Source organism: Malaclemys terrapin, chromosome 7 (genome assembly GCF_027887155.1).
Source record: "Malaclemys terrapin pileata isolate rMalTer1 chromosome 7, rMalTer1.hap1, whole genome shotgun sequence".
Lineage (NCBI taxonomy): Eukaryota > Metazoa > Chordata > Testudines > Emydidae > Malaclemys > Malaclemys terrapin.
Window position 1 is genome coordinate 127,604,359 of NC_071511.1, and position 19,735 is coordinate 127,624,093.

The window sequence follows — 19,735 nt, forward strand, 5'->3', positions numbered from 1 at the left end:
TGTACTGGGACAGCTACCTCAGCTGTCTCCACATGGACACTGTCGAGGAATTGCTCGTGGATACGGATGCTCCTCAACCTAGCCACCTCCTCCTGTAGCTCTCTCACCTGCTGCCTGAGAGATTCCACCAGCAGGCACCTTTCACATTGGATGGTCCCCCCAGCCTGGATATCCGTAAGTGGAAATTGCAAGTTACAGTCTTTGCAAAACCACACCAGGATCTGGGTAGAGGCATCCATGCTTAGGCACTCTGTCTGGCTACAGGCACAGGTGGAGGAGACAGCAGCAGTGCTGGCACAGGTGTTGCGGGTCTTCCTAACCATCGTAAGCCTCCCTCTGTCAAACTCCCGTCTGCAGCCCCGTCAGCAGAGGCTTCTAGCTTTCAAACCTTCCTTTGAAGCTCACAGCTTCCAACTGCCAGCCACAGCACACGGTCCTTCAAACAACCAAAACAAACAAACAGACTGACAAACACAAGCTCAGCACACAGCAAGTAACCCTCAAACACAAACAAACACACACTACAGACAGTCACTTACCCCAAAAGGTTGCTGTATTGCTCCTCCTTCACCTGGAGAACTCCCTTGCGAAACTCCCTGTTAGCAGCCCCTGTTCGCAAAGCTCCCTGGTCGCTTGTGCGCTGCTTTATAAAGCCCTGGCCTGTATGAATGCCCCGCCCACTGATTAAGGCTCAGCCACTTACCAGAGGCTTCTAGCTTTCAAACCTTCCTTTGAAGCTCACAGCTTCCAACTGCCAGCCACAGCACACGGTCCTTCAAACAACCAAAACAAACAAACAGACTGACAAACACAAGCTCAGCACACAGCAAGTAACCCTCAAACACAAACAAACACACACTACAGACAGTCACTTACCCCAAAAGGTTGCTGTATTGCTCCTCCTTCACCTGGAGAACTCCCTTGCGAAACTCCCTGTTAGCAGCCCCTGTTCGCAAAGGAGACAGAGCTTTTCCTGGGGCCCGTCCCACCGGAGCTAAGGGTCATCTCAGATTTTCCCACCTTCTGCTCCAAGTGCCAGGACACTGCTCCAACCTGTCTTCTCTAACATGCACAGAGTAGCATGGACATTTAAAACAAAAACCAAAACTTCCCTAGCAAACCTTCCAAAGCAAACACGTCCCTGTGCACACAACTTTCCCAGCCGGGAGAGGATGAACAAAAGAACAAGCCACACGTGACCGATGATAGCCACATCTCTTAATACGTTACTTGAAAGTGGGCTGAGGATGGAATAAGAGCCTATGTAGACTAGACTAGACTAGAGCAGAGCTCCAGGGAGATGGAAGCAGGGCTAGCTCTCTCACAGCATGGCTGCCACATGTGGAGGGCGGGGGGGTTCCCAGTTCATGAACTGATGGATGGCCCGACCTTGGCACTGGCGTCCATTGTCTGCTTTGACCTTGTTAGTGTGCTGTGGTTCAGGCAGAAGTCAGGGGCATTCAGAGGCCCACGTGACATCAGGCTATGGGCCGCAGGAGCCAGAAGCGCAGAAATATGTTTGGCTGCAACAGAGGTACGCGTGCTTCGTTATTAACGATCCAGAGTGACTCAGAAGAGTCAGCACTCCTGCCAGCTTAGTGAGGCCTGCGACGCTGACTCTTCACGTGGCTGCCAGAACCCTTGGGAATTCCAGAGTCCGACAATGCGGCTCTATTGTCTACTTCTTTCCCAGCACTGCCGTGTGCATCGGCCACGCATTACTCCATGTGCCAGCGCCTGAGCTGCTATTAAAATCGACATGAATTCCTTACAATCCCACAACCTTTTCCCAACCAAAGAACTCTGCCATTCTGGGATTCCTAGTCCTGGGAGCACAGTAGGTAGCTAACATGTCTGCTGTGCAACAGCTCAGGCTCCATGAATGGGCTAATTAACACCTCATCAAACTGGACTGTTTGTTGTGTCTGCAGAAATTCCCTCTTGCACCTGTGCACTCACAAGTCTCCGGCACAGCAGGCAACAGCCATTAAGCTAAAGAAGCAATGCCTCATCTCCCTGCAATCTGTTCTTCGTCATCTTCAATCAAAGTGTCAGTTCTTGTCTCCTAATGTGAGCACCAGGCTCACTGAGCAGTTAACACCGACACTCCCCGTGACACTGGCCAGGCATTTCACCTCCACTCTGCTCCCTCACCCTTAACGTGGGCAATGATCCTCCCTCCCTCCCAGGGGCTGTGAGGAATAAACAGCTACCTTGGAGTTAGAATCATAGAGTCATAGACTATCAGGGTTGGAAGGGACCTCAGGAGGTATCTAGTCCAACCCCCTGCTCAAAGCAGGACAAATCTTCAACTTAATCATCCCAGCCAGGGCTTTGTCAAGCCTGACCTTAAAAACCTCTAAGGAAGGAGATTCCACCACCTCCCTAGGGAACCCATTCCAGTGCTTCACCACCCTCCTAGTGAAAAAGTTTTTCCTAATATCCAACCTAAATCTCCCCCACTGCAACTTGAGACCATTACTCCTTGGTCTGTCATCTGCTACCACTGAGAGGCGTCTAGATCCATCCTCTTTGGAACCCCCTTTCAGGTAGTTGATGGCTGCTATCAAATCCTCCCTCATTCTTTTCTTCTGCAGACTAAATAATCCCAGTTCCCTCAGCCTCTCCTCATAACTCATGTGCTCCAGCTCCCAATCATTTTTGTTGCCCTCCACTGGACTCTTTCCAATTTTTCCACATCCTTCTTGTAGTGTGGGGCCCAAAACTGGACACAGTATTCCAGATGAGGCCTCACCAATGCAGAATAGAGGGGAATGATCATGTCCCTCAATCTGCTGGCAATGCCCCTACTAATACAACCCAAAATGCCATTGGCCTTCTTGGCAACAAGAGCACACTGTTGACTCATATCCAGCTTCTCGTCCACTGTAACCCCTAGGTCCTTTTCTGCAGAACTGCTGCCTAGCCACTCGGTCCTTAGTCTGTAACAGGGAATGGGATTCTTCCGTCCTAACTGCAGGAATCCGCACTTGTCCTTGTTGAACCTCATCAGATTTCTTTTGGCCCAATCCTCTAATTTGTCTAGGTCCCTCTGTATCCTATCCCTACCCTCCAGCGTATCTACTACTCCTCCCAGTTTAGTGTCATCTGCAAACTTGCTGAGAGTGCAGTCCACGCCATCCTCCAGATCATTAATGAAGATATTGAACAAAACCAGCCCCAGGACCGACCCTTATGGCACTCCGCTTGATACCGGCTGCCAACTAGACATGGAGCCATTGGACAAGGTCTAATTTTTGGCTAGAAAGGACAGCATGAGAATCACTCTCCACCACCCCATGAGAAGCAGAGCAAAGTGGCCAGTGGTGGGAGGGGAGGGGAGCAAGAGACTACTTTAAAGTGTAATCACATTCAGACATACAGCTATCTAATTTCTTCCCAGCTTTTAAAACTGTTTCCCTTTAAGTTTTCCCAGTGTTGTTATCCAAACTGAATCTTCTATCCCTTGTGGTTCTGCTATTCACCATGTTCTGATGGAGACTGATCCTTCAATGTTTGGGATTGCTGCCTGAACCTCACTGGTTGTGTGTTGTGCCTGGCTTGTTTTGAAATACTCTCATGTGTAAGCAGCAATACGTTGTATTATGTAGCTATGTGTGTTGTTCTCCACGGGGATTTGATTGTGACTAGGAGCATTTACACAGCTACAATTACGGTGATCTGCAGAACAAGGCATTTCAGAGAGAACACATCTCTGCTAATGTCATGAACAGCCCCTACTGACAGACTCCATTCATGGAGAGACAGTCCTGGCAGATACAGGACATTTACAACAATATAAAGCAGTTGAGTATAGCAACAGAAAAGGATTCTACACTCAGATCATCCCTGAAGTATAAATATAATGCAGTCTTAATTACACCCAGTCGCTTCAAACAGCATACCATTTCATGCAGTCTTGTGCACCCATCTATAACAGTATTTCAGGGAGAGGCAAGAGGCTAAAGGGAAGTTGGGTACAAACACAATACCTACAAATCACTGTGTGGATCTGATTAACGGAGGAGACTTATACAAATAATTAATGGGGAAAGCGTGATGAACTCTAACCCAACACCACAGTGTATCAGAAAGACCAGGACAAAGCCCTTAGCCAAACAGAACAATTTAAATCTTTTAGCTATAACGCTTCCACCATAGATAATTTATTAAGACAAATACTGTTCCTAGGACATCAAGCCTTAAGCAAATTAGAAGTCTACAAAGGATATGGAGCCAGCAGAAGAAATCTATTCTGGACAACAACCCTGCGAACTCTCTTCACTGTAGATGGGATGCAGACTGGAAGCTGGAAACAGGTTGTAAGATGTTCCCACACAGCACACAGATTATCTATGATCCAACTCTATAACACCCGTGAACACTGCTCAGAGAAGAAAGAAGTGGGAAAGTCCTTTTTGAAGAGAATTAAAAGTCTACTAGTGAAACACTGAAGAGTAGGCAAGATTCAAAGAAAGAGACCAATGGCTTAGCATTTGTCCCATCTCTTCCAAACCACTGCTTTGAAATCCCTATTGCCCTTCAGTTCCAGTTCCTACAGGCCTAGGTCTGTGTGTCAGCTCGGGCTCTTTGCTGGGCAAAGAATGCCTTTGCCGCAGCACCGTGTCCAGCACCACGAGCATTGTCAGCACTGAGGCGTTATAGCCAATAATCAGAATCACAAAGCTCTCCATGAACCAGCTGCACCATGCTCCAGCATTGTGAGAACAGCCTAGGCTGAGGGTGAGGCAGGCGTGACTGTCACCCCCCTTCTGCATCCCACCCCTTCCAGCAGCGTCACCAAAGAAGTGGTCACTTGAGCTCCAAGACAAATCCGGGAGCAGCAGCAATCTGCCCATCACTGATCCCCCTCCAGAACGGCCAGGGCCCGTTAGCCATCTCTGGGCCACTCATCCCAGGGCCACAGGAGGGGGGTGCTGTGCTCAGTAATCATGGGGGGCCCTCAGTGCTAGAGACCGAGCCTCTTTTTATTAGGGTACGTCTACACTTGGAGTTGGGAGTGAGAGTCTCAGCTCAAGACACACTCCTGTTAACTCTAATCTAGCTAGTGTGCCAAGGCGGGGACTAGCCGTCCCCACGCGTGTATCAGTCGGAGGCCATAGGGATGCACTCAGGGTGGCCAGCGCCTCTAGCCCCAGTGGCACGAGCGGCGTACTCATGTCCAGCGCAGAGCTGGTACAGGGATGCCTGCTCCAGCCTGGCCTCACCCCAGCTCCAGTGCTGACCCGGGGCCCCTGTGACAGGTCCATGGGCTTCTGCAGCACCCCTCCCCCACTCCCTGTCTGGAGAGCTCAGACACTTAAAGGTACAGCTCCCGCCCCCGGGGACGTGCTGGGGCTGGCCAGGACCCAGGTCAGCTCTGGACACAACTTAGAGCAGCCTCATGCCTGTTGTAAACTGCACTGGCTGTCCATGGCCCCTTGGTTCCTAGACACAGTTGCTAGGTCAGAGCCTGGGAGTGGGGGTGGCGGAGACACATGGAGGCAGTGGAATCTCAGGGGGCTGCTAAAGGCAGCTCTACGGCTCCTTTGTGCTGCTGGAACGGAGCTGAGGATCTGGTCGGCGCTCTCTCCTTGGTGCACCAGGGATTACATTCGTGCACTGTTTATTGTCTATGCCAGATTATTCATGCAGCTGTTAACGAAGTCTGGACCTAACTCCGCTCCCAGCGGAATCCACTCGCCGCCTCCCCTTGCCCAGCCCCATACTGCAGCTTTTGTTCACAGTCCTTCAGGGAACTGCTGCCACTGAACAATGGTCCTGTTCAGGACAATGCAAATTCCTTTTCCCAGGAGACTCCTGCATCTCCCATGTTTCTGTGGCTGTCCTGTGTCTCTTCCAGCTGTTTGTGTCTATCACCGTCTCGCCTGCTCTTCTGCTATCCCCTTGCACTATTGCTGCTCCCTTCTCTCTGGCCTCCCTCGCTTTTAGCCCCGGCTGAACCTCACTGCCCACTTCCTCATACTTAGGAAGATGTGAGACCACAGCACGCATGCCCTCCAGCACCTCCTCTGGCTCCTGGACACCCTTCGGCAGCTCCCGGGAGTGCAAAGCTGAAATGCCGAGGATGGCTAAAGCCATCCAGGAATCACGGTGTTCTCTGATTCTGAGAGGTGCTGACAGGACTTGGCTGTTTGGTGCCTTTTAACGGCACAGCCAGTCTGCCAGAGGAGTTTCTTCTCCAAGACCAAGGGGAGGGACCTTGCCCAGCCCTGGCCCCTGCTTCAGAAGTGGAAAGTAGGGATTTGGCCCTTCTACTGTAGCCCACGGAAATCATTTAAGTGGCTTAGGGTCAGAGTCAAACCAAACAATTATTAGCAATAATGCTGACAATGACTGTGGAGCACTGTCCCCAGCTCTGTACTCTTCCCCTCTTGGCACAAGGCAAAGTCTGGCAGCACACGGACAGCCATGTGCCAGGCCCCTCCTCTCTGCGCTGATCTGAATGGCAGGACGAGGGAGACAGGATACTCCAAACCGAGCAGAGAAGCAGCGTCTCTCCTGTCCTCTGAAGAGACCGAGACGAGGCACACTCCCTGCTTACTGTTGCTCCTCCTCTAAGTATTACCACTGTTGTTATTATTATCTGTCTAGCTCTTGTGTGAGAAGGTTCCAGGCAGGATCAGGGCCCCTGGTTCCTGGTGCTGTATAAACATATCGGAGACAGAATCCCTGTCTGAGGAGCTCAGACCCTAAACAGACAGTGTGTGGCTGACAGTGTCACAGCATGGGAGCAAAACACTCCGAGTTAAGCACGGGTGTATCTGTACTTGCCCAGTTCTGCTCCCCCTGGATTCTGGGCCCCCAGGTCCCCACTCCAGACGTTCCCTCCCACGCGGGGACCCTTGGCCTCCTTCGCACCATTACACGGAGTGGCAGTTGTGACAAACAGCAGTGCACCGAGCTCGCCCAGCCAGAGACTCCGTGCATCTGCAGGGTGGGAGTTGAACTTGTTTGGCCTCCATCAGCCTGGGTGAGGGGAGATCTGAGGGCCCTGGATGTCACCCGCATCACTTACCCCTCCAGGAGAGCGATGACGTTCTTTCGGGGCCGCCCAATGTTGGGCCCATAGAGGCTGGCTCTGGCGTAGGTGCGGATAAGCTGCAGCAAACTCTTCAGCTGGGTATAGTCCTTCCCCAGCTGACTACCATTCACGGCACGGCCAGTCAGTGTCCGATAGTTGTTGGGCTCTGGGAAATAAACATCGAAAAGCCGCTCAGCCCTTCTGGAGAAGGACACCCATCTCACCCCCCCGCCCAGGAAAGAGCCACAGCAGGGGACCTCCTGGCTGGCGACGCACAGAGGCTCTGTCTACACTGCAGCACCTACGCTGGCAGAGCCCGCTAGTGTAGACACGGGCGAGGGCTCTCCTGAAAACACCCCAGTGCCATAGCCACAGCTCCGCAGTGCTTCAGCGCAGTCACTTCCCACAGCACCGGGAAGGGACTCCCGTCCGCGCAGGTAACCCACCTCCCCGAGAGACAGAATTCTGTCCACCTAGTGCTGTCTGCACCGGGGCTTAGCTTGGCTTAACAACATCTCTTGGGGGGTGGGGGGGAGAGAGGGGATTTTTCACAGCCCTGAGAGAAGCTGTGCTGACATCACTTTTCAGTGCAGACCCGCCCACAGCGTACAGATTTTCTGTGCTGGGGGAACACCACCGCCCGAACGACATTCGTTATGGCCAGGGCTACACTTAAATATGAGGTTGACCCAGCAGGAGTGTGAAAAAGCCACTCTCCTGAGCAGTGCAGCTAAGCCGACAGCATGAGGGCAACATCACCCTCGCCACCGGCCCTCGGCAAGGCAGATTCACTCCAGCAATGGGACCCCTCCCCTCACGCTAGCGAGTGGCTGCGCTGAAATGGTTTAAGTCAGCGGTTCTCAACTGGGGTACGCACACCCCTGGGGTACACAGAGGTCTTTCGCGGGGTACATCAACTCAGCTAGAGACTTGCCTAGTTTCACAACAGGCTCCATAAAAAGCACTGGCGGAGTCAGGACAAACTACAGTTTCATACGGACCATGACTAGTTCACACTGCTCCATAGACTAGACACTGAAAGGCAAGTGCAGTGTTTATAGTCCAGTGGAGTTATTTGATACTGATACGGTAAAAAGGAGACCCGCAGCCATTGTTCAGGACTAGCGTGCTGGGACACTTGTATTTTTACGGCTGGGTTTGGAAGCAAGTCGTTTTTAAGTGAGGTGAAACTTGGGGGTACACGAGAAAGGGGGACAGTGCAGTAACTCCTCACTTAATGGCCTAGTTATGTTCTTGAAAAATGCAACTTTAACCAAAACGATGTTAAGCAAATCTAATTTCCCCATAAGAATTCATGTAAATGGGGGGTGAGGGAGGGGGATAGGCTCCAGGGAAATTTTTTTCGCCAGAAAAAAGACATTATATACATATACAGTATAAGTTTTAAATCATTTTAAAGAAACAATTTACTACTGTACTTATCAGTGCTGATTGTGAAGCTTGGGTGAGGCAGGGGCATAACGGGATGGGGGCGCGGGGGCTTGCCCCGCTCCGCCCATCCGGTATTCTAGCTAGGGAGCAGGCAAGCCCCCACACCCTGACCCCGCTCCCTGGCAGGAGCGCTGGGCAGGCGAAACAGGGCAAGCCCCGTGCCCCCACACAACGTTATAAGGGAACATCGCAGGACTTTAAAGGAGTATGTTCTCTAATAGATTAGCGACCTAATAACAAAACGTCCACTGGGACCACGTTAAGTGAGGAAAGGTTGAGAGCCACTGGTGTAAGTGTGGACGTAGACTGTGTCAACAGACGCACTCTTGCATCAGCACAGCTGCTTCTACACCGGGGGTTGTGTCAGAAGACCTGTCGCTGGTGGGGGTGGGTTTCACCCCCTGACCGACGTAGCTAGGCCAGCGTAAGCTTTAAATGTAGGGTAGGCCAGAGAGGCAGGAGGGATCTAGGAGTGAATGGGTGCTGTGAGCGCCACTCGCTGTCCTTCACCAGCCTGGGGTTCAATTTGCAGGTTTTCCTAAACTGGGGAGAAGGTGGAGAAGTGGCCTTACTACCCCTTTCTACCCCTGGCAACCCTGGGGCCAGCTGAGAGCTAATGGGCAGAGGTGCTGGAGGTGCTGCAGCACCCCCTGACTTGAAGAGGTTTCCATTATATCGAGGATTTACAGTTGGGTTCAATGGCTCACAGCCCCCCCACTGTCCGCATCGCTCCAGCCCCCCTGCTAACGGGGGGCCTGCAGAGCCCCTTCCCCACTGCCACGCTCCTTCCTTCACGGTGTCTCCTGTAGCTAGTGATTGCCCGCTGGCCCACGCAGTGGCTTGTCTGCACGCCCGTGGCACGCCCTGCTGTGACCAGCAGTGAGCTGGGTGCAAGCATTTCTGCGTGTGAAATACCAGCAGACGGGTATGTTACAGAGATGTCCTTCTGAAGCTGGGACTCCCACAGGGCACACTTCCTCCCTGCAGGGTCCCGCCAGTCCCCGCTGAATGGCTAAGGGCAAAGCTTGCTGGGCTCTGCAAGTGTTCGGCCCGAAGGGGGAACTGACCCTTCCCTTGCTGCCGCACTGAGCTCCACGCTGCGGGGAGCTGCGGGCGAGCTGGCCGCTCACTCACCGTTGCCCAGCTCCCAGGAGATGTTGTATTTCTTGCTGGCACTGTACTTCAGCAGGCTGAGCGCATTGGAGCTGTTCCAGGAGTTATTTGGATTTCGGCGCAGGGCATTCAGCGCAAAGATCAGGTGGAGGCCAGAGCAGTCGGCGAAGTTATAGAGTTTGTCTAGAGACCTGGCTGGGAAGAAACGAAAACCAGCTTGTAACTCAAATGAAAGAAAAGTACCAGGCAGTCCAGAGCGGTTCAACAGACCCTCTGCTCCCGCCCGTCAGAGCTCTGCCTCTGATGTCAAATGCTGCCCTGTGGCACCTTGTAGGGCGCTGAAGTGGCCTCCCACTGAGCCAGAGGGGGCGGAACCACGCTCCGATCCCAGGTGGGCGGAGCCAGGCCAGGCCCGCCCCTCCCACAGGAAGTTAAGAGGCGGGACAGGAAGTGGAGCTCAGCTGGGCTGCAGCTTCCAGAGGAGACAGACGCCTTCTGCCCGCTCCCGAGGCTGGAGACCGAAGGGGAGCCCGCCGAGCTGAGGACTGGCCAGTGCTGCTGGAGCCGCCAGCTGACTGACACACTGAGGAGTGCTGGGACTGCCGCTGGCCATCTACCCTGGGGAGACGGGGGACGCCCCGCGGCGAGGGTGCAAAGTGCCCCAAGGACCCCGACTCCAGTCCAGCTGCCTGAAACCCGGTCAGCGTGTTGCAGCTGGATCCCCGCTGACCCAGTGGCGGCACACTCCACCCTGGGCTGGGCCCTGGGCCGGGACCCAGTGCAGTAGGGTGGGTCCAGGTGACCCACTGTCGGGCCACCCTTGGGGGGCAGCCGCCTCACCTTGGGCCAGGAGGGCTGTGTTAGTCTACTGTCTGCCAGAGCTAGAATGCTAGGCCCTGTCCTGCCCTGCCTGAGGGCCTGGGCCCCTAGACTGTTCACTGCCCTGCCCTGCCTGAAAGCCGGAGCCCCCTCAGACTGGGAATCCACCCCACGCTGCCACCAGAGCCCCAGATCCTCACGCCAGACTTTGCTAATTCCCCGACTGTGGGCAGCACCCATGGATGTAGTGAGCCAGAGTGGGAGGAACCACCACAAACCCACTACACACCTACAACCAGGTAAATGCATGTGACCTTTCACATTGGGGTATCATTCCAAGGCTGGGCAAAATCCTTCTAGACCCTGAAGTCTGGGCACCCTCCACAACTGCATCGAGCGAAGGACCGTGCCTGGGGCGTCACTGCACCTAGGCCACCAGGCAGAGAGGTGGCTTCAAAGGTGGCCATTGTTGGCCAGGATGCTGCCACTTTTCCTCTGTGATGTACCTCCCCACGCGTTGCCCAGCTGGGGTCGTACCCAGGCTGGGCTCCTGCACCACTGCACTGGGGCTGCCTTGGAAAGCAGCAGAAGACTTCAGCTGGCACAAAATGCAGCAGCTCCCCTCCCGAGTTGAATGGGCTTCTGCCAGGTGTTCACTCTGGGAGCCTCTCAAAGGCATGGTTCCAGTCTTTCAAACACCACCTCAGAGCCGGCGCTAGGCGGAAGCAGACTAAGCAACTGTTTAGGGCCCCAAGCAGCTCAAGGCCCCCCCATTAATTATTAGTATGTGTTGTGGGGGTGCAAAATATTCCTGCTAGGGCCCCCAATGGGCTAGACCTGGCACTGCCCCAAATGCTCTGCCACCTGGCTGCCTGGGGGAATGGCTGGGCTTGTGTGTTTTGGTTTTGCTTTTAACACTAGCGTTCTTCTCTGTGGTTCTAACGTCTGAATTCAGGCTTCTGAAGTGCCGCGCTCGAACAAGGTCTAAGGCGCAGAGAACCCTGTTGCAGCAGCGACCTTAACTCCCCTAGCCAAGTTAGTAAGAGAATCCCGCATACAGCTACTTCCATCCCCCTCAACTCTCCCGCCCCACCCCACTCACAAGCACACACCATCCCATAAACAACAATTAAACACATGCCCTCAGAGGCTCGCCAGGCATCTTCCCCTCTGCCCTGGGGAGGAGAGGGTTCATGGGAGGAGTTTTATTTCCCAGTTTGGGTAGTTTTGATTTGGGTGTTATTTTTCCTTAGACGCTTTAATTGTTTTTGGGGGTTCTTTTATCAGATTAGATTTGTGATCTCCAGGGTAGGGGGAGGTTCGGAAGGCGTGCTGTTCTGTAGCTACCGGGCCTGTAGAGTAACTGTTTTGTGTTGGGCAAGGAAAAGCTACACGTGTGTGTGTTTGCCCAGAGGATGGTCATGGCGGGAGGACAGGGGCCAGCGGAAATCTAGAGGGAGAGAGGGGAATATGCCCTACGTCCCAGGGATGTCCCAGGGAAGCCCCCATGCCTATGCTCTGGCAGGGTGGAGGGGCCCTACCTGGCAATAACTCCCCAGTGCTGAACAGCAAGGTCTCCAAGGAGCAGCCTCAACCGCTCAGACCGGCACCATCTGTGTCTGTGTCCCACGTGCTGCTCCTCCACCTAGGGACAGCCCGGGACCTGGGGCAGCGCAGGCCAGAGCTGCGAGCCTGCTCCTTCCTCTGCTGGCGGGCCCACCCTGGGATCTCTTTGATTACACTCACTGGCATCTTCATTGCCAGGCAGGGTCTGCGAACCGTCTGTGGCATCCACTCGTACAGTCTGACCAGGGCTGACCGGGAACGCTGGCATTCATGCTTCAGGTCTAATATGTTGTTCTCTTAGACAATGTTCGTAGTCACCAAACAGCGTGTTTCTTTGCGGGTGTGAATTTTCATGGCAGTGTTCTACAAAAAATGTTCGGAAAAAGGGGGATACCCTGCCTGAAATCTGTAAAAAAAATATTTTTTTCCAGCCTGTAGTTTAGTGACATGACTTCAGCACATGGGTACTGCAGGAACATCAGGCATGCTGACAGCTATCACTCCTGGTACCTTCCCCCCAAAATAGTCATGTCCAGACCGATTTAGAAGACCACAAAGGTCCCACTGAAAAGAAAATCCTGGGGTAACCTTCATTTTGGAACCATGATCATCGTCTTCATAATAAAACAAACGTTGCTAGAAGAGACATGATGAAGCATATCCCTGGTACGAGGGATGCCACACCCAGAAGCACAGCGCTGGGGGCAGGGCTTAGTTTGTAATTAAAGAGGTGCTGGGGCTCAAGCAATTTTCTTTTTTACTTTCATAACGGATGTGCCAGGGCAGAGGTGCCGGGGCTCTGAACTGCCAAGCCCAGAGGTGTCAGGGCTCGCTGGCTAGGGGTGCTGAAACATGGCGTGTGCTGCACAGGCCATTAAGGTCGGCACCTCCAGCAATACTGTGCTCCCAAAGTCTGTGCTATGGGTCATACTGGGTGACACAGCCCTCCCCCCCCCGCCCCGCTGCGTTGGGAGAGGGAGGAGAGCTGCTCTCCTAAGCTAAAACCTGGGACTCCTCACACCAGAGGGCGCTAGCCGCCCCTTCCGGGCTCTATCCGCACAGAGCCTGCTCACAGAGGCTTTGGGATTTTCTGTGTCTCGTTCCTTGAATCCGATACCCGTCTCAGAGTAGCTTCTAAGTGATGGTTCGTGCATGATGGATTGTCTCAGAGCAGCTTCTTCCTTCAGCCCCTCCTTCACCATTTCTGCACACAGACCTCCGCTTTCTCAGGAGTCCTACACCTACTAAATCTGACACAGACAACCATAAATCTGGAACACTGAAAAACATCCTGCAAGCAGGGCCTGCTGTCCCATCCAGCACAGAACAGGATGGGGGCAGGGAACTGGAGAACACAGCCACAGCCACAGAGGAGAAGAGGTCTGCAGATGCTAAATAGACACAGGCTGCAGCATGTTTGTTCTGTGCAAATCTTTATGGAGCAAACTGCTTCCTCGCTTCCCTGGGGTGACGTTCCCATCCTCCTCAGGTCTCAGTCGTGGGCACGTCGCAAGCACAGCCATTTTGGTGCATGTGAAAGTGCAAACTGGGCAGAGGATAAGCGAGCACCTGAGCACCTCTCTCAGCCCCACGCCTCTTGCCTTGTGCATGTTGTTTGTGTGTTAGCCGTATCCAAGTGTGGCTCTGAAATACGTTGACGGAAGTCCTGGGAAGTTTTTCCCAGCTAATTACATCCTCATTCTCTCCACACTCTATGGTTTCTAGGGTGAGGTGTAGGGCTGGGGGGAGACACACTACAAGTTTTAAGTGGAATCAGGTGTTGCTATCCCTGCAGGGAAGTCTGGAAAATGTCAGAGCCCTTCAAGTAACAGGTACTGGCAGACAAACATGGAGCACTTCCCACAGAGCCTAGCCTTCTCGCCAACACTCCAGCGCTCACTCACATTTTCCTCTTTTGTCTGTTTTAATTGGGCCATTTACTGGTTTCTTTCTCTTTAGAAAGTTATCAGCTAAGCGCTCGGATTTGGTGCAGGCTGTTCTGTGAATGTGCAGGGAGCAGGAGCGACCACTTCCTCTCGCCTCCCCCACAGCCTGACAGAAAGCATGTCATCTCGGAAAAGCCCTCGGATGCCAAGGCGCGCAGGGTAGGGAAATGCAAGGCTTGGAGAACAGCCCCAGGCCTCCCCCCAGAACCGCAGAGTAAAAGGAACATTAAAGAGGAAGGCACCAGGAAGGAGTCACATGTGCTTTTAAGATGCAGAGAGCGGGAACAATTGTGTAGGAGCCGGCGGGATGGCTGGCCTCGAGGGGGCTGGCTGGGGAGCTGGGAACCATGTTCAGGGGTCAGAAGATCCCACCTGTGAGTGCACAGGCACCAGGAGAATGAATGTAACCATGGAGATCACTATTGTGTTTCCTGGGTATGCAATGAGTGAGGGAAAGCAGACTGAAGGTGCACTGAGAAGCCCGAGGCCTCCAACAGGCAGCCCACTGCTCTCCTCCCTCCACACTGGACTCTCATTCCTGCACTGGTGATGTAATGCTACACCACCGGCTAGGCTAAAGCAGCCACAGGGAAATGCTAAAACTCCGGCACGCTGCACCCATTGCACTGAAGGCGCTGCATGTGCTGGGAAGAACGAATTCTTCGGCTGCCAGAACGGGTCAGTTGTATTGGAAATAGACACAATCCATTTCCGATTCTTTGGAAGACTCTTTGAGTTAAGTACTATCAGATTACTAGAAACTGGTCCCTTGAACAAGGGATGGGATTTTATAATCTAGTACTTCTTTATTTCGATCCCACCTCCTGGTTCTGCCCTCCCCCCTCAAGTCCCCATTCCCATATGCAGAGCTGCATGCCACCCAGCCTCCTACCTCCAAATGTATGCCCATCAGTTCCCTGACCCCCTCAGCCTCCTGCAACTCCCGCCCTCCACCACTGCCTGGAGCCTCTTGGGGGTCAATTTATATTTATAAACATTGTAAAACAACGTAAAGCTCTGATCAGTAGAGGTGTGAAAACCAGCTGTGTCCCAGCCACTCATAACAAGAACAGGTCACACGTACCTCTAGACAGCACATTCCTCTCTCCTAGCGTATGTCTACACCTCACACACTGCAGTAACACAGCTGCCGCACTGCACAGGCTTCGGTGCAGACACACTACAGCGCTGGGAGAGGTGCTCCTATCACTGGTTAATCCACCTGCTGAGAGGTGGCAGCTGGGGCAAGAGAAGAATCCTTCTGTCGGGCTAGCGCTGTCTCCACAGGGGGTTGGCCAGCATGGCTCTGTCTCTCACACCCCAAGACGGAGATAGGCTGGAGTAAGTTTTCAGTGTAGACCAGCCCTACATCTAAGGGCTGTTACTTAGCTGGGGAAACTTAGGTTTCCTTTCCAAATATGTATCTATTATGAATTATGGTATACAATTTTGAAAATGTTTAAATTCACAAAACTCCAGCTGAGCATTCTATTGCAATGCAGACTTTTATAGCACTAAAATGCCCTTCAGGCTGGCTGAAGAGTGTGATAGACACAGTGGCGATAAAAGAGCACCCAAGCTGGCCATCAAATAATCGTGCCCTGCTACTTCTCAGTGTTTCCATCAGATTTTAAAGATTAGAAGTTGACTAAGAAAACAGTGGGCAATATTTTTCTGATTTCCTCCTCTGAGCTTGACGTATGAAGAATCGAAGGAGGGGGATTGAGTCTAGGCCCCCTGGCGATTAGCCAGCTGAATGCCCAACTGTCCACTGTGCCAACTTGTGAATGCGAGCTCTGCTTGTTCATTGATTTCCTCCAAGCTGGTACCCTGCAGCTGGAGTTCATTCTGGAAGGTCACAGCTGGAGTATCTGCCCACAAACTGCCACGGTTTTCTCAGCATTCCAGCGGGGAAGACAGCCACGACTGAAGCCCAGCTAGCTTACTGCCTGAGCCTCTTGGCCACTTTGGATGCCTGCGCTGTCTCCTGATCATCACCTTTCTCCACGGTCCTACGCCAGCCAAGCAACTAGCAAACAGGGCAAACCAAGATGGAGCCTCAAGTCCTTTCTTCCCTAGACGTTAGAAATGGGAGACTGAGGCCTGGTCTACACTACAAATTGAGGTCGACCCAAGCCGCGTTAAGTCGATCTAATAATGCATGTGTCTACACTACCGAGTCCCGTCTGCCAGCCTAAGTAGCCTGTAAAGTGGACTTCTGTACTCCAGCTCCACGAGAGATGCAGCACTTGATTCGACATCCACGGGTCACATAGGAATAGTGTAGACACTAGGTTGTGTAATTCGAATGAATTGGCCTCCAGGAGGAGTCCCGCAGTGCTTCGCTGTGACCGCTCTGGAGAGCACTTTCAACTCCACTGCATGTCAGCCAGGTACACGGGAAACAGCCGCTGCCCTGTTAAAGCCCCGGGAACTTTTGAATTTTCGTTTCCTGTTTGATCAGCGTGGAGAGCTCGCCAGCACAGCTGATCATGGAGACGCAAGGCCACAAACGCTCTCCAGCATGGAGCGCACAAGGGTGGTGGAACTTATTGCTCTGTGGGGAGAAGAGTCTGTGCAGGCACAGCTCCAATCCAGCAGAAGAAACGCTGACATCTGTGCCAAGATTGTGCAGGGCGTAGGGGAGAAGGGCTACACCAGGGACACCCAGCAGTGCCACGGGAAAATAAAGGAGCTTCGGAAGCATACCAGAAGACAAGAGAGGCGAATAGTCGCTCTGGTTCTGCCTCACAGACATGCCACTTTTACGAGGAGCTGCATGCAATTCTTGGCGGCACGCCCACCACTACCCGAAAATGTTCCATGGATACCTCCCAGGAGCCCTGGGCGATCTTGAGCAACAACAAGGAAGACACTGTTGACAAGGAAGAGGAGATAGAGAATGTGAGGTGGGCAAGTGGAGGATCCATTCTCTCCGACAACCAAGAACTGTTTTTAACCCTGGAGCCCATCCCGTCACAGGACCAGTTGGCAGCGGAGCGTGATGCTGGGGAAGGCACCTCTAGTAAGTATACATTTCCCATCAAACCACAGAGGTTACATGCAGTGTTCCCTCTAATTTTTTATGTCCATGTGCAGAATGAATTTTGTTATGTGCACCAATATGGAGGTGATGTCACACATCACCTCCATATTGGTGCACATAACAAAATTCATGTGGTGGAGGTGGGGCGAGAGGTTCAGAGTGTGGGAGGGGGATGGAGTAGAGTGGAAGAATGACTTCTCGTGTCTTGCTTACACCACACCTGCTAATACATCCCAGAATGATATTTGCTCTTTTTGCAACAGCATTACACTGTTGACTCATATTTAGCTTGTGATCCAGAATGACCCCAGATCCCTTTCCACAGGACTCCTTCCTAGGCAGTCATTTCCCATTTTGTATGTGTGCAACTGATTCTTCCTTCCTAAGTGGAGTACTCTGCATTTGTCCTTATTGAATTTCATTCTATCTATTTCAGACCATTTCTCCAGTTTGCCCAGTGGTTGTGGTTGGAAGGGATCACCGTGTATTGTGAACAGCATTGAAAAAGGGGGGGGACGACTTCCTGTTTGTCTCCCTTTCCCCAACCCAGTGCCGCTTTTGTAAAAAAACAAACTATTTGAGGGGGTTTACACTGGTGCCTATCCTCAAGCACCATCCAGGTTGCTAGGGGAAAGGGGGCTTTTCTCAAGTTCCAAACTGTGATCCCAAGGACGTCTTCACAAAAGCAGCAGCAGAAGACCTCTCGCACATGCCTCGTGGCCTTACTCATCATTCTCCTCAAGCGTTTGCCCTAAGCAAACACAGCCCTGTGTGCTACTTATGTAACCCAGACACCTCCTGGGTGTGGTGTTCTGTTCCATCTAATGGCACCAAGACCACTTAGAGAGAGAGATTATGCGTCTGCTCTACAGCCTTCGCTAACAGCCGTTGGCTGTTAGCTCATGCGGTAGAGGCTTGTGCATTTAGCTCCATAGGTCCCAGATTCAATTCCGCCCACCGACGACCGGGGTCTGTCGGTGTTACACTTACAAAGGTCAAGTCCATGCTGACTCATCTCCCGCGACATCAGTGTCCAATCATCCCATGCCCATAGGATTTACAGCTGTTCTCTCCACCTTTCTTCGCGGCGAAGGCCCTGATCCTGTGAACACTTACACGCCTCCAACGTTACACAAGTGCACAAACATTTGCAGCATCGGGGCCTAAGGCTCTATGACCTCTCCTTGCAAAAGCTCAGAACCAGCACTCCCTCCTCATCCTCCCTGAGCTGTTGGCTGCTTTCAACACCATTGACCACATTCTTCTTCTCCTCAAGAGCTAAGCCTTGGCTTCCTGCCTTTGTCTTCTCCTCATTCTCCTTTACCTCTCCAGTAGCAGCTTCAATGTGTTCTTCAGATGCTCTAGTCGTCAAGATGCTAGCCTAAAACCTGAGACACCTGGGCTCAATTCCCTGCTCCGCCTCAGACTTCCTGTGCCCCAGTTCTAGCCCTGCCCTGCCTCCGAGGGGTTTTAGGAGAATAAATACATTAAACATTGTGAGGTGCTCAGAGACTACGCTGATGGGGACCATATACGTACTGAAGATAGATAGGATACTCCTCATCTCCCCACCCCTCATCAGCTATCACTGGGGATCCCACAGGGCTCTGTCCTTGGTCCCCTTCTCTTCCCCGTCTCCACCTTGTCTGTGGGTAATCTCATCTGCAAACACACATTCAACTATCAACTCCAGGCAGAGGATGCAAAGATCCACCTCTCTGCTCCAGACCTGTCTCCTTCTGTCCAAACCAGAATCTCGGCCTGTCTCTCTGGATGTCTAGCTGTCACCTCAAGTTCAACATGGCTAAAACAAAGCTCTCGATCTCCCTCCCCAATAAACCCTTCCTGCCATCTCCTGTCTCGATCACTGTGGACAACCCCACTCAGGCCCATAGCCTGGGTGTCATTTTCGACTCAGACCCCCTTCTAGATCCTGACATCCACATCCTACACCTTGCTGATTCTTCCTGCATAATTCTAGAATCTGGCCTTTTTCCTCCACCCATGCAGCTAAAACTCTCATCCAGGCTCTACTCATCTTGGGGAATCATCATCTAGTGGGTGTTTCTCTAGTGGGGTCCTGCCGGGATCGGTTCTTGGCTCTACGCTATTTAACATTTGTATCAATGACTGGGAGAAAACATAAAATCACCACTAATAAAGTTTGCAGATAACATAAAAATTGGGGAAGTGGTAAAGTATGAAGAGGACAGGTCACTGTACAGAGTGATCTGGATTGCTTGGTAAACTGGGCGCAAACAATGTATGAGTGAGTACAGCTCTCTGTAATTGTCTACATCTAGGAAGAAAGCTCACTGAGAAGCAATGACTGTGAAAGGATTTGAGGGGTCGTGGTGGATATTCATCTGATCTGAGCTCCCAGTGCGACGTGGTGGCCAAACAAGCTAATGCCACCCTGGGCTGCATGAACAGGGGAATCTCAAGTAGGAGCAGAGAGGTTAGTTTACTCCTGTACTTGGCACTGATGCAACCGCTTCTGGAATCCTGTGTCCAGTTCTCACGACCACAATTCAGGAGGGATGTGATCAACTGGGGAGGGTTCAGAGAAGAGCCAGGAGCATGATTAAAGGATTAGAAAACCTGCCTTTATTACAGTGATGGACTCACGGAGCTCAATCTATTTAGCTTCACAAAGAGAAGGTTAAGGAGTGACTTGATCCCAGTCTACAAGTACCTACTTGGGGAACAGATATTTAGTAACGGACTCTTCAGTCTAGCAGAGACAGG

General features: G+C 52.4%; 1 protein-coding gene across 5 annotated transcripts in view; it reads right to left on the bottom strand.

Annotated features, from left to right (window-relative positions):
• HPSE2 (heparanase 2 (inactive)) overlaps positions 1 to 19,735 on the bottom strand; it is a 279,034-nt gene that overhangs the window by 99,573 nt on the left and 159,726 nt on the right. For 2 of the 5 annotated variants that reach the window (XM_054034870.1, XM_054034867.1), the window contains exons 4-5: positions 9,632 to 9,805; positions 7,040 to 7,211 (exon numbers count right to left, since the gene is read on the bottom strand). In XM_054034870.1, the coding sequence (XP_053890845.1) occupies positions 7,040 to 7,211; positions 9,632 to 9,805 (346 nt within the window). The remainder of the gene's footprint in view (positions 1 to 7,039; positions 7,212 to 9,631; positions 9,806 to 19,735) is intronic. The other 3 variants (XM_054034869.1, XM_054034866.1, XM_054034871.1) reach the window with 2 other exon arrangements.